This window comes from Lolium rigidum, chromosome 1 (genome assembly GCF_022539505.1).
Source record: "Lolium rigidum isolate FL_2022 chromosome 1, APGP_CSIRO_Lrig_0.1, whole genome shotgun sequence".
Lineage (NCBI taxonomy): Eukaryota > Viridiplantae > Streptophyta > Magnoliopsida > Poales > Poaceae > Lolium > Lolium rigidum.
Genome location: NC_061508.1, coordinates 259,416,202 through 259,430,345, shown reverse-complemented (window position 1 = coordinate 259,430,345; position 14,144 = coordinate 259,416,202). Strand labels below are relative to the sequence as shown.

Genomic DNA, 14,144 nt, shown 5'->3' with positions numbered 1-14,144 from the left:
TTCTGCGAGAGGCCTTTGCTAGCGATGTTCATGTAAAGGAAGGAAGAACAATGCGCATGAAACAAGTAGTGGAAATTGGCTCTTTGGTTTCTCGGTGATTTGCATGAACATAGGAAGCTCCGATGAGGATATAGATAAATTCGTGTCAACTATAATTTAGAACGGAGTAATTCGCAATCACCTGAGAAAAGTAATCCTACTCGTTTTTATTTTATTTTGAGAAACACTGTAGTTATTATTTTTGCAAAAGAAATGGAAACTGCACACATGGACCGTCGAGATGTCAGAAAAGGCCCAGAACGGGGGGTTACTGTACTGCACTGACATTACATGGTCTCAAAATAATTACAGGACACCGACCCCCATCCAGTCGGCTCGGCGCACACGGTGTCCGCGCTTCTGGAACAGCCCACCCAAGAAGCTTCACCAAAGAAATGGCCACGCGGCCACTCTCCTTCTCCACTCTCATCAGAACCCCATTCTCCCCACCTCCCCTCCTCCGCCGCCCCCAAACCCTAACCCGCGCGCTCGCTTCCTCCCCCTCCCCGCAGGCGCAGGCCATGGCGTCGTCTCCGGCCCCCAAGAAGGCAAGCAAGCGAGCAAACCACCCTATCCCTTCTCCCCGGCCCACGGCGTGGCGCGCGGGGCGTTTCGTCGTCTACTAACCCGCGGTCGTCTGACGCTGGCAGGTCCTGGTGCCGATCGCGAACGGGACGGAGCCCATGGAGGCGGCCGTCATCGTCGACGTGCTGCGCCGCGCGGGGGCCCAGGTCTCCGTCGCCTCCGTCGAGCCCGCGGCTGCGCAGGTCGACGCGGCCTGGGGCGTCAACCTCGTCGCCGACGCCCTCCTCGACGACCTCGCCGAGGCCGATTTCGACCTCATCTCGCTCCCCGTGAGTTAACTCTTGGGCTTGTTGTTCTGTGAATGCAAGAAACTGTGGTTGGTGATTGCGGAGCAACAATTTATCTGCTAAATTGATACCTTACATTGGACAGAACACGATAAAATTAAGTTGCTCTCCACCGCAGCAAAACTGGATACTGTAAAATTGATGTCTGCTGGTGAATGGTGACAAAACAGTAAATGTTGTGTCACGATGAAACAACCCTATGCTTATCTCCAGTACAAATTGCGTCTGTGGCCTTTCTGAATCCAAATTCAGCCTAGGGATCATCGGATGAGCTAGAGCCTCGACTACAAATTGCCAGTCTTCGGATTTAGGAGGATAAGTGTCGCTATTTCAGAGCTCCTGCCTATCTGGTTCTGGAGTTGTTGCCATGGTTCTTCATCCTCTGGTTATTGCGCATGGAGAGATAATCATGGCGTTCTCATTTTTTCACGACTTCTGTCTCTGGATTGATGTCATTGAATCGATTATATCATTTGTTTGTGTATGCAATTCTTCCACCTCTCAACTTAAAACAAATCTCCGTTGTTGGGATTTATTTTATAGCATGGCGATCATGCATTCTGGGAACATCGGATACTCTCGGTTGTCGTGATTTAGTTGATAGTACGGTCATCCTGCATGCTATGAACATAGGAAGATCCTACGAGGATACGGATACAGAATTACAGATGTTACATATAGGATGAGCGATACATCAGGAACTAGCAATTACTTTCACATATTGTATGTTCTAGAGTTGATTTATCTTTTTTTTGCTAGGGTATCATGTGTTTCTGTCTATAAAAAACTTTTGAGATACACGAACTTTGTCTACTTCATTCTGATTTATTTCTAATTTATATTTGATGTCTTCCTTTCAGGGAGGGATGCCTGGGGCTTCCAACTTCAGAGACAGCAAAGTTTTGGAGAACATGGTTAAGAAACATGTAGAGAAGGGCAAGCTTTACGCTGCAGTATGTGCTGCACCAGCTGTGGCGCTAGGAGCTTGGGGTTTGCTCAATGGATTAAAGGTTATACTGCCACCTATTATTCGTTTATTGTATGCCTTGTATTACCGCCTTTCATTTGGGTGAAGCTCATTTCAGTGTTTTGTGATAGGCAACTTGTCATCCTTCATTTATGGACAAACTTCCTTCAGAGGCGAAAGCTGTAGAATCAAGGGTGCAGATTGATGGGAAGTGTGTGACTAGCCGTGGGCCAGGAACAACCATGGAATATTCTGTGGTTTTGGTTGAACAACTTTGTGGCAAAGAAAAGGCTGATGAAGTTGCTGGGCCAATGGTATGATTTGTTTTTCAGCATTTTATACACCCATTCTCTTAGATGTCCATTGCAGAATGTTTTGTACAAAAAATTATTCACGGTGCTTTCTGGCAGTTTAACAGTGTCATGTTGCTTCTTGATGGTGAAATATTCAGGGTATTTGGTTCCCGAGATGCCTAAGCCCTGGCAGTCCTGCAGTTTTTGTAGTATGTAGGGATGAAAAATGTTTTGAAGAATCGATAAATAAAGAATCACCTATTGTTATGTTCACATAATTAATTCACACTGCATATTCGTACTAAATTGCAAATACTTGGTCTCCTTTGAAATAATTAATTACCTAAGTATGTTTGTATTAGTTGGTTTTATAGGATGATGAAATTTCTCTCTTCGTAATTCTAGTTGCATATTAAAATTCGGTAAATCCTGTTGACAATGATGGCCATTTTGTGCACATGAGCAGTTGTTGTGTCTTTAAATTCACATCCTTGCTTAAACTTGTTACAGTGGGATGGAGAATGTTATGTATGAGCTTTAGTTTGAATTCTGTATGTACATCTGAGCCCTTGTTTTCAGTGTGAAAAGTTCCTCTGTGTCCAGTTGGAAATGATTATGGGATGCATAAGTTCGACCGATTAGTATCCTTGCAGTAGGTTCTTTCTGTTGTCTCCTGCAACATTGTCTTCAGTGAACTAAGTGATTCTTTATTTCTAGGTTATGCGTCCCCAGCATGGTGTGGAGTTCTCAATGAAGGAACTGAATTCATCTAGTTGGAATGTTGGTGAAAATCCTCAGGTATGCGATGAAACCTAATTGTTTCATGTAGCATCCATTTGGTTTATTTTCATATCATAGCGTGCTATTAGAATGTGACCCTTAGTAAAACATTAAAAAAGTTTGGCATGATTTTTCTTGATGAAGGATTTATTCTTTCGAGGACCACACATGATAACAGGGCAAATAAGCACATGTTCTTAATACCAAGGTACGATGAGGTAGTACAAATCGTAACTAGGCAAACGAAGTTCCTTAACCTAAAAGGTAGGATTGACCAGTACACATTTAACTGTGCAAACCATGGTTCATGGTGCATACATTTTTTGTGAACATGGTAGATAATTCATTGTGTGCTTAGTAAAGCTAGATCACTGAGCTTTAATAGATTGAAGACGACGGCACTGAGTTCAATAGCTCACCTTTTCTGTCTGAGATTATCTCTTTCAGAAATATACCTTTCTAGCTTGATTTGCACATGTGAAGGGAGGGATGGAAATTTTAACCGTCAGTATAGTACCCACTACCCAAACACCATTTACTGGATGACTTGGATTAAATCACAGAACCTACTAGCAAGCAACTGAAATGATGTTCTATTCATCAAATTTGAATCATTGAGTAGTATCTAAGCTGTATGTGCTTATTTGGTTACATTTACTCTTGTTACATGTGATTCTTCATCACACTAGATGCTTAGTTTGAACTATATGTTGCTCCATTAACAGTTCAAGATCTTGCTCTCCTGCTGCAGATTCTTGTACCAATTGCTAATGGTACAGAGGAGATGGAGGCAATTATGATTATTGACATTCTTCGAAGGGCGAAAGCAAATGTTGTTGTTGCATCTTTAGAAGGCACCTTGGAGATTGTTGCATCCAGGAATGTGAAGATGGTTGCTGATGTGCTATTGGGTGATGCCCTTAAGCAGCAGTATGATCTCATTTTGTTACCTGTAAGTTCTCTATACATCACTTTTGAGCTATTGGGAACATTCAGCCTTTTTATCTTATGACGTCCCATCTGTTGATAGGGTGGCCTTGGTGGTGCCCAAGCATATGCCAAATCAGATGAACTGATTGGTTTTATCAAGAAGCAAGCTGAGGCCAACAAACTGTATGGAGCCATATGTGCCTCCCCAGCAATTGCCCTTGAACCACATGGCCTGCTGAAGGTATAGTAGGAGATAAACATTGAGTCTTCTCTTTGATCCTAGTGAAACGTAGATAGTGAAACAGTTCTGTAACTTGCACATTCTTCTTTTTTTGCATCAGGGGAAGAAGGCTACATCTTATCCTGCGATGTGGAACAAACTTGCGGACCAAAGTGAATGCAAGAACAGAGTTGTTGTTGATGGCAACCTGATCACTAGCCAAGGTCCAGGCACTTCCATGGAGTTCTCGCTTGCCGTTGTGGAGAAGCTCTTTGGAAGGGAAAGAGCCCTTGAGCTGGCCAAAACCATGGTTTTCGTATGAGTTCTGTTGCTGCTGGAAAGTTCCAGGTCAGTCTAGAGCGACACTTTGTGAATATGAGGCTTGCTGTGTAGCTGGTTTGGAATGTACTATGTAGTCCTTTTTCTCTTATGACAATAACTACTTGTAATGGAATAAAGAATTATGAATGTGATGTAGCGTGAATGCCTCACTTCCTAAAAATATATTTATAATGCTACGTTTTTTTTTTTTTTGAAATGGGGGAAAATGATGCACATAGCCCTTTATTAAACAAAGTTCTCGTTACCAAATTATTACAAACTCAGGGATCACATAAAGCGTCTACATGGATCTAACGAAATAAAAGATACATGATACATCTTGCATTTTGGATTTTATTAGTACCATTTGGATCCAATAGATAGCCTTGTGAATAACCTATAAAAGGTGCTCTATTAAAAACCACCTCATTTCGACCATTCCAAATTAAAGCACGCACGCATGTGCGTATCCTAAGACTTCTTTTTTTATCAATTCCATGTAACTAATTACCAAACATACTTGTAGGTGAAATATATTGAAAGTAAAGTGGGCTGCTCTCCAAATCAACTTGGTAAAGGCGCATTTAATAAAAAGATGTTCTACTGATTCTTCAGAGTTAGACCTTGTCTAATTTCTTCTTGCATGGTTATTTAGTGAGCATTTTATTTGTTTTTTTTTGAAACAAGGCAAAAGTTTTGCCTTTCATTGATATAGGAGAAAAGAGTTGGCCCGTTTATGAGGAAAACTGGCCGAAAAACCGTTACAACACGACACCACATGCTAGCCCCGAGGCTGAGCTCCACACGGGCCGATGACCAGCCAGGCCGACACAACACCTCAACGCAACAGGCGGAGGCGAATAGCATTTTATTTGTTTTAGAACCACATAAGAGCATCTCCAACGGGCGCTGTAAAATCTGGCGCTATAAACGCGCGATTCGGCGCGATGTATACCGCTAGCGCGCGTGTTAGCGAATTTGCCCGCGGCAGAGGCGCTATTTTGCAGCCCGCGTTGTTGTGCGAAAAACGTACCTCCGGCAGAGGCTCTATTTTGCAGCGCGCGCGGCATAAAGTGCTAAATCCGACCGTTTTTTGAAAATTTAAATCGAACGAACTATGAAAATTTGATCGAAAATACGAATATATTATAAAAGTTCTACGATACAATGCGACATATAGAACTGGAACTACTCGTCCGAGTCCCAATCGAAGTCCGAGCTGCTCGGAGTCGTCTCCGACACCGGCGTCGTCGTCCACTCGAAGGAGGAGGAGGAGGAGAGGACGATGGTCGACGGCCCTGCGCCGTTCTTCTTTTCCTCCTCCTTCCTCGCCGCCTTCGCGACCCTCGCCGCCTTCCTCGCCGCGGACTCGGCGCGGCGCTTCTCGCGCGAAGCTTTTTTCTTCGCCTTCTCCGCCGCCTTCTCCTCCTCCTTCTTCTCTTTCTCCGCGTAGAAGGCCGCCGTGGCAGCGACGTCCTCGGGGAAGCGGCGCGCCCATTCAACGCGGAGCGCCTCGTCGCGCTCGGCGATGAGCAGGCGCTGCTCCAGCTCCCGCTGTCGGTGCTGCTGCTCCCGGGTGATCATCGGCGGCGGCGGCGCGAGCATCTCCGCCTGCTCCCGCGTGAACACGTCGTGGAAGTTCATCTGGCGGCGGGAGCGGCCCAGCCGCCACGCGACGGCGTCGTAGGCCCGCGCCGCCTCGTGCGCCATGTCGAAGGTGCCGAGGCGGATCCGCTCCTCGCCGGAATGGATCTCCGCGTCGAATCGGCCGCTCGGCCGCGCTCGAACGCCGTGGTAGCCGGAAGGTGGGCGGCGGCGTGGAGGCATCTTCGCGTGGAGGCGAAACGGCCGGAGGCGGAGCGGCGGAGCGGCGCGGGAGGGAGAGAGGCGGGGAGAGGCGAAGACGCGTGGAGGCGGAATGGCAGTTGGCCGCTTCGCGCGTGTCGTGTTTATAGCGCGCGCGGCAGCGCACGCGGCAGATTTCCCGCGCGGGATAGCGCGAAAGAGCGCGGGCGGCAAAAAATTTAGCGCGCGCGCCGTTTTCCCGCCTCCGCTGGAGCAGCGCGGCAGCGCCCGCGCGCGGCAAACCGGCGGTTTTTTTGCCGCGCGGGGCTTTTAGCGCGCCTGTTGGAGATGCTCTAATCTTAAGTGACACTTTAACCATCATATGTATTTTCTTTGAAACCTAGCACGGTCATCCATGAAGTTAACATATAAAGATTTCACGGAGAAAATTCCTGAAGCCGTGAGATGCCAAGTGAATCTCTCTGGCTCATTAACTTACCGTCATGAGACGCTCAAGGATATGTACCTTCGCCATCCATTTATCATGGCACTGTATTCATAACTTCAGCGACTGCCACATTTTTCTGACTTTCTATGTTAAATATAGATGGATATTGGACAGCTAATGGTCGTCATCCTAGCCAAGAATCCTCCTAAACTCTAACGTTCTGTACATCACCGATGACAAATGAACTATACTGAAAGAACTCATCATTAGTAAGAAAAACCTCATCAGTGGCGCACCAAAAAATGATTCTGTGGCGCATGCGTGGTGCGCCACAGAATTCTCGCCACAATAATAAGCTTTCTGTGGCGCACTTGCCCATGCCACAGAAAGTCTTATTTCTGCGCACCGGCGGTGGTGCGCCACAGAAACTTATTTCTGTGGCGCACCGGTGGTGGTGCGCCACAGATTTTTTTTTTGAAATTCAAAAAAATGGCGGCCAGATCTAGATCTAGATCTAGATCTGGGGCCGCCGAAATTTTTAAATTTCGCTGGAAGGTAGCCGGAGGTGGGGTTGGGTGGGTGGGTGGGTGAAGGAGGAGGACGGCCGGAGGAGGAGGAGGAGGAGGAGGAGGAGGAGGAGGAGGAGGAGGTGGTGGTGGTGGTGGTGGAGGAGGTGATGGAGGTGGTGATGGAGGTGGTGGTGGAGGTGGTGGTGGTGGAGGTGGTGGTGGTGGAGGAGGTGGTGGAGGAAGAGGAGGTGGTGGAGGAGGTGGTGGAGGAAGAGGAGGTGGTGGTGGAGGATGAGGTGGTCGCCGGAGGAGGAGGAGAAGGTGATCGTCACCGGAGTAGGTCGCCGGAGTAGGAGGAGGAGGCCGGCCGGAGGAGGAGGTCGCCGGAGTGGGAGGCCGGCCCCGGAGGTGCTGGTGGTGGTGGAGGAGGAGGAGGTCGGCCGGAGGAGGAGGAGGAGGAGGTGGTGGTGGTGGTGGTGGTGGTGGTGGTGGTGGTGGAGGAGAAGTTGATGAGAAGTTTGCATCCAAAGAGGAGAAGTGAGGAGAAGTGGAGGAGTAGTGAGGAGAAGTGGAGGAAAAGTGGAGGAGGGCGGCAGAAAATTCAAATTTTGGACGTTAATTCTGTGGCGCATGGGCACTAGGTGCGTCACAGATTTTTTTTTTCTTTTGTTGTATTTTGCAGCAAAAAAACTTTAACTGGCCGTAACTTTTTAATCTTTTTGAATTTGGCGATTCTAAAAATTGTCCAACCAGGCAAGTCCCGATGAATTCGGATGTAGAATTTTCGTGGGATCATTTTAATATATTATGCGTCTTTTTTCGAGTTCGTATGCAACCAGAAATCCAGTTTGATGATTTTCCCACACAATTTTGCAAAAAAAGTCGAAATTTATGTTTGTTAATTTTCAGTGGTAAAAGATGACATAATACATGAGCATCTTGATGGAATTTATTTTTTGTAATTTCTATCTATTTTTTTTCATTTTTTACAGAGGTAAAAATGGTGATCCACGGGGGACGGGGGGAGGGGGTGGAGTTGCGTGGGGAGCCAAAAAACTTCAGTGGGGCATGGAACTCATGTGCGCCACAGAAATGTGTAGTTTCTGTGGCGCACCATCTCACGTGTGCCACAGAAAGTCTTAATTCAGTGGCACCAGGACCAGTGTGCCACAGAATGTCTTATTTCTGTGGCGCACGTGGTCCTGTGCGCCACAGAAGTAGTGAAACCAATGATTGGGGCTGGCCCCACCAAGTTTCTGTGGCGCATGGATTGTTGGTGCGCCACAAAATTAAGCTATTTCTGTGGCGCACCGTATCTGGTGCGCCACAAAACAAATTTCTGTGGCGTATGCTTTTCCTACTAGTGCATGCTTCACATTCATTAATCTCTTATGAAAGGAAGAATCACTAGGCTTAGCTTAAACTTGGACAAAGTTTTGGTATGAAGATATTTATTTTGCAACAGGTGTTGGCGCCACACCCCTTATTCGTTAAGTATTTTAAATAGCCACTTACTAAATAAACACTTATTCTTAATATCAAGAAACTTGATCCCCGGTCCATGTTCATCTTTTGAACGACAAATAATATTTCATTTAGTTAATCGATATTTTCTTTTTGTCTGATCACTTTGCCAAAAGAAACATGATCTATGACATTCCAATCTTTTCCTCACAGCTTTGGGTATAAAAAAGAAAGATAATAAAAATATCGGCAAACTAGTAAGAACCGAATTAATCAGAACTAATCGATCTCTATATGAGAGCGGCTCTCCTGTCCAGCAACCCAATTTACGGTCAAATCGGTCTTGTACTGGTTTCCACTCCTTATTCAACAAACGGTCTGTAGTGAATAGGAATCCCCAAATTTGTCGTCAACAAAGCCTTGGAAAATAACTTTTGGGTCTCCAAAGTCAACACTCAAGAGGGACTACCCGTTGAGCATATTGTGCAATTTGCCAAATTTTGGGAGATGTTACGTGGGGTTCATTTGAACCCAAGTTTGCCGGATTCTATTTCTTGGAGGCTCACCAACAATGGATCATACTCCTCCAAAACGGCCTACAACATGTAATTATTGGGTTAAACGAAATCTTCTTTTCCCTCCATGGTTTGGAAGCCTTGAGCACCACCGAAATGCAAGTTCTACGTTTGGTTGATCACTCAAAATAGAGTGTGGACGGATAGGCTCCAAAAAAGAGAATGGCCAAATTGTGGTATGTGCAAGCTATGTAATCAAGTGCAAGAAACCGCCTCCCACCTTCTTTTCAAATGCCGTTTCACCATCCGAATACGGTCCAAAATTAAGTCTTGGCTTGGGTTAGACGAGGTGGACATTTTGGATTGGAAAATAATGCGCTCCATCAACAAGTGGTGGATGGACGGAGTGCACAAGCATGTACAATCGAAGAAGGCCATGGCATTGCTTGATATGTTGATCTCATGGGAAATTTGGAAGGAAAAAAATGCACGCGTATTCCAAAATGAAGCTTGTACCTCAAACATGCTAGTTAACAAAATTAAGGAAGAGGTGGCCACATCGAGTCTCGCTGGGGCTAAGGCTTTGAGTAATGTCATGCCGCGAGAGTAGGCTAGGTTCATTTGTGCTTGACATTTAGTCAAATTTGTGTGGTTTGTAAAACTTCTAATAATGAAAATGACAATTTTTTTTGCCTCGTTAAAAAAAGAATTCCCAAATATTTAAATGGCATGGAGCCCACCTCACAGTCAAAGATATGCCTATAATCATTCTGTGTGTCTCCTTTGCGTTACCAAAGCAATATATTTCACTCTTGTGAAAATTGATGTTTAGCCTCCATAATTGTTCAAAGATGCACAATATCAATTTCATATTAACAGCCTTTTGCCACATCATGTTCCAAAAACAAGAATGTATCATTAGCATATTGAGGAATATAATAGCCCCCTCAACTAGATGCGGAATCAGCCCAACAACTGTTTATTAGCCTACGTTACACTCCCAGGAGTTATGAACTGTTGTGGTTGCTGGCATTCGGTAATAAGCACGCAAGACAAGAATTTTTCTCTAACAAACAGGGGCACATTAACCCTAAACTGAAGCAGAGTTATTTGGGAGTGTAACTTCTCTTTCAGTTCAAGTTTGTCTGGGCTGTAGATGTGTTTTCATAGAAAGAACAAGGACATTCTTGTCGTATCAGGAAGCAAAATGAAGAGGATCGCAATAAGAATCATATTTATACTGATAATTTTCCAGTTATTTACATCAATGCCCACACGCCCTACACCAACTGATCATTAAACTGCAGAGAGCGTGAGCTTACAACAAATAAAAGAATAGATGAAATTATATGTACATCAGCCTAACAGCACAGCAGTTTGACATGGCAAAGTGCATAAAGCTCTCAGCGCCGAAAAGCTAATCCCGCAGGCTGCAACATGATCGGCCACCCTTTCTCTCCATCTTCCCCGCACATCTTCCGGAATCCCATGTGAGTCACAAAATGGGCCTTTTCCTCAGCAATATTTACACGCTGTGCCGTCCACAAGGTACTAGGTAGTGCCTTCCACATCGCAAAGGGAAGCTTTTCCTCTGGCCTACACCATGCTTTCCTTTTGCCTCCTGCAATGGCAAAAAGATGAGATGAGGACCCCTTGTGACCAAGTGTTTCAGATTGCCCTCCCATGAATGGTGTATGTATGTGTCATGTATATGTGGTCTAATACTAGTATATACATATTTTTGATATGTTTTGTTATGTGGTAGCCCATAGGGAGGAAAAGGAAGGGGCATGTGAAATGCAAATAAAAGTGACTTTCCCTCTTGCATGGCTGGGCCATTAGGGATATAAAGCTCCCACATGACAAACAAAAGAAGGGTGTCACCTATGATAAGATGGCAAGGGGGCCATTTCATACCTTCAGACGGTGCATCATCTGCCCCCTTTGGTCTTGGGGGCTTTGTGTCCACAAAAGTCAAGGCCATTTGCTTTGCATTGTTGAGCTTGCATGCATATGGCCACACCGTTGGGTGATTTTGTCACCCTAGTAAGAAAGCCTGCGAGGTAACAAGGATGGCCAGAGCTGTGAAGAGGAACATGCTGGTGAAGTCTTTCCTGACATCCTGCATCACAAAAGGTGTAACCTTGTTAGTTCATAAAAATAGTGAACATGGTGAAACATGCTTCCCAATCTTATAAAACCCTACTTCTCCAAACTAAGCAAAAATTAAGACTAATGCCCCGGTCTTTCTGCTAAACGCAATCATGTTCATCTCTTCTTTCGGTGATCTACGTGATTAATTATGACCCAGTTTCCCTCCACTAACAACATATACATTTCGGTGGAGAAGAATCGCATCTGCACCTAACGCCGATTGTTCAATCATGAAAGTTTGCCCCCTCAGGATACTAAGCCGTGCGATAAGCGTGTGCCCAAAAGGAACACTTTGTAATTATTCTCTATTCTTGTACGCGCGAATGCACAAGGAATATTTGGATATTTCCTCTCCTTGGTGAGGATCATAGCACTAAAAAAGATCAGAAATTGGACTTGTGAAGGTTCCTCCAAGACTGCATGCAATGTGAACTCAACCGTCAACCCGTGTGCATGCAAAGGCTAATTATTCTTTCTTCGTGGCACTAGTGCAAGATATGATCCCTTCGGAGGTCATGCTTTCTTTGTGCTTTTGTCTTCCTTTCTCAATGAAGTGATTTGGTGACTTGCATCCGAGTAGCACTTTAAGTGCAAACAAGGAAAAGAATAACTGTGCAATTCAGCTAGGTTACTGGAAAACTGCCGCCTAGGACACTAGCTGCGTGCGCGTGTACGCTCTATTCATGCAGATGAAAGTAATCTAGAAGTGTTTGATAAGCATCATGCATATGTACATGGACCACACTAACCACTTTGGTTTAGATAAGAGACTTTGATATAGTACGTAGTAGGACGTTCTACTAAAGTCCAGCTTGGACCAACAGTGATCCACATGTGCATTGCACCTTGACTGACGTTGCTGTGGGGAACACAGATCTTCAAAGGAAAAGCATATATCACTGTATGACTATAGTCTATCTGTGACTGACCGACTGAAAAAGATGTGATCCTGATAGATATGCTGTACTACCAGGTTTCTGACAGTCTAGCTAGTTCCATGACAAAATAACGATTGTATTATTAGTAAATATATTCTGATTAAAGCTAACCTATACTCACAAACATGTTCTGTAACTGTTAGATAATTCTTGTTGTGGTTTTAGTTGAAGAAACGGTAGTATTTTGGAGAATGAAGGATCAAACAGAAAAGGATGGAGTGAAATGGATGAGTACTGACCCTGGTGGAAGGCGGTGCGGAGGAGGCGGCGAGGGAGAGAGCCGTCGCCGACGTGGTCTGCTGCTGCATGAGGCCGACGTTGTATACCATCCTGCCGTCGGGCTGGTAGAGTCCGTAGTTCCTCTCGGATGTCGGCCCGGGCTTCATGTTCTCGTTGAAGAGCGCGAAGAGGTAGACCTCGATCCGCTGGCGGGGCCGGAGCGGCGTGCCCTCGTTGCCGACCTGCCGCACCAGCAGGTTGCGGTTGTAGGCGCGGGCGTTCTCGACGGTGGCGCCCACCTCGTCGGCGTCGCCCTTGGACGGCCACCCCGTCTCCGAGACGTACACCGGGATGCCGCCGTAGCCGAGGCGCGCCGCCGCGAAGCTCACGGCGTCCACCTGCGCGTACAGCATGCTGGTGTACTGCAGGTGCGTGTAGGGGTCCACCGCGCCGACGTGGTACGGGTCCGACAGCGCGTAGGACAGGGACACGCTGTAAACACGTGGAATCCACGTCAGTTCAGTAAAGTCGTAGCAGTCTACATACGCTGACGTGGCGGAAAGTAAATTGTTACGTACTTTGCGGGGTCGCCCTTGTAGGCGAAGTAGGGGTAAGCGTTGATCCAGAACGGGGCGTTGGTCTCGGCGAGGAAGCGGAGGAAGGGGAGCATGAGCGCGGCGCACTCCGGCGTGAAGGCGCCCTGCGACGGCGGGTAGGAGTTTGCGAGCACGCCGAGGGAGCTGGCGGTGGAGACGTGCACGTAGCCGTCCATGCCCAGCTGCGCCAGCGCGGCGTGCAGGTTGCGCATGGCCGGGACGAGGCTGGCCTTGAGCGCCTCGTCGTCGTCGGTGAACACCTCGTTGCCCACGGCGACGCCCGTGACGCGCGTCGCCGGGAAGTAGGGCCGGATGTTGGCGGCGACCCACTGCGCCGCCTGCCCCGCGCTGGCCGCCATGGGCTGCACCAGGTCGTTGGGCACCGTGACGATGAGCTCGATGCCCGTTCCGCCGAACGCCGCCATCACCTGCGGGTTCACGTCGTAGATGCGCACCTTGCCCACGCGCAGCGACGACAGTAGCGACACCGCCTGCGCCGGCGTCGGCAGGTTGTTGCCCACCTGCCCGTAGTTGATGCCGATCGCCGCGCCGCATTGCAGCACGCAGACCTCTGCACATACATTCCAAGAAAACCTTAACAGTTAGCATTACGCTCCGTCGATCGTTCGGTTGATTCGCGGCCAGGGCATCGGTGAGTAGTGACGCCTCGATCAGCGGCGGCGCATATGCATGAGCATGACTGCATTACCTGAGCAGAGGAGGACGCAGAGGAGGGCAGAGAGCAGCAGGGTCCTCGACGTCGCAAATGGCGCCATTGCGAGCTGCTGCGAAGGTCGATCAATGGATCGATGAGCAGAGCAGAGCAGAGCGAGGAGGGAAGGCGGGGGAGGGAGGTAAGCAGGATGGTATCGCGTATATATAGATGGGAGGTCGATGGAGAGGCGGTGCACTGTGCGCCGGTAGGTGCGTTGTGGGGGGTGGAGCTAAGCTAATCGGGCAACAATTCTTTACTTTACTTGGGTGTGACCGATGGATGGATGGAAGAAGACTTGGGAAGCGGGGAGGGGCCTTCATCGGCGCGCGGGCGGTTAACTGCAGCTGGGGTTGCCTTCCGTTCCGTTGCCGTGGCTTGG

The 14,144-nt window shown here is 47.3% G+C and overlaps 2 protein-coding genes across 2 annotated transcripts; one reads left to right on the top strand and one right to left on the bottom strand.

Annotated features, from left to right (window-relative positions):
- The first annotated feature begins 419 nt into the window (after window positions 1-419).
- Window positions 420-4,629, top strand: LOC124693015 (protein DJ-1 homolog A-like). The gene is made up of 8 exons (XM_047226459.1): window positions 420-587; window positions 690-893; window positions 1,772-1,921; window positions 2,010-2,192; window positions 2,889-2,969; window positions 3,703-3,903; window positions 3,982-4,122; window positions 4,223-4,629. Exons 1-8 carry the CDS (start codon window positions 435-437, stop codon window positions 4,421-4,423), a joined length of 1,314 nt encoding a protein of 437 aa, XP_047082415.1. The 5' UTR covers window positions 420-434; the 3' UTR covers window positions 4,424-4,629.
- Window positions 4,630-10,650: 6,021 nt separating this feature from the next.
- Window positions 10,651-13,878, bottom strand: LOC124683572 (glucan endo-1,3-beta-glucosidase 14-like). The gene is made up of 5 exons (XM_047218062.1): window positions 13,760-13,878; window positions 13,033-13,621; window positions 12,475-12,946; window positions 11,061-11,265; window positions 10,651-10,764 (listed from the first exon to the last, which is right to left on the bottom strand). Exons 1-4 carry the CDS (start codon window positions 13,824-13,826, stop codon window positions 11,182-11,184), a joined length of 1,212 nt encoding a protein of 403 aa, XP_047074018.1. The 5' UTR covers window positions 13,827-13,878; the 3' UTR covers window positions 10,651-10,764; window positions 11,061-11,181.
- Window positions 13,879-14,144: the final 266 nt, after the last annotated feature.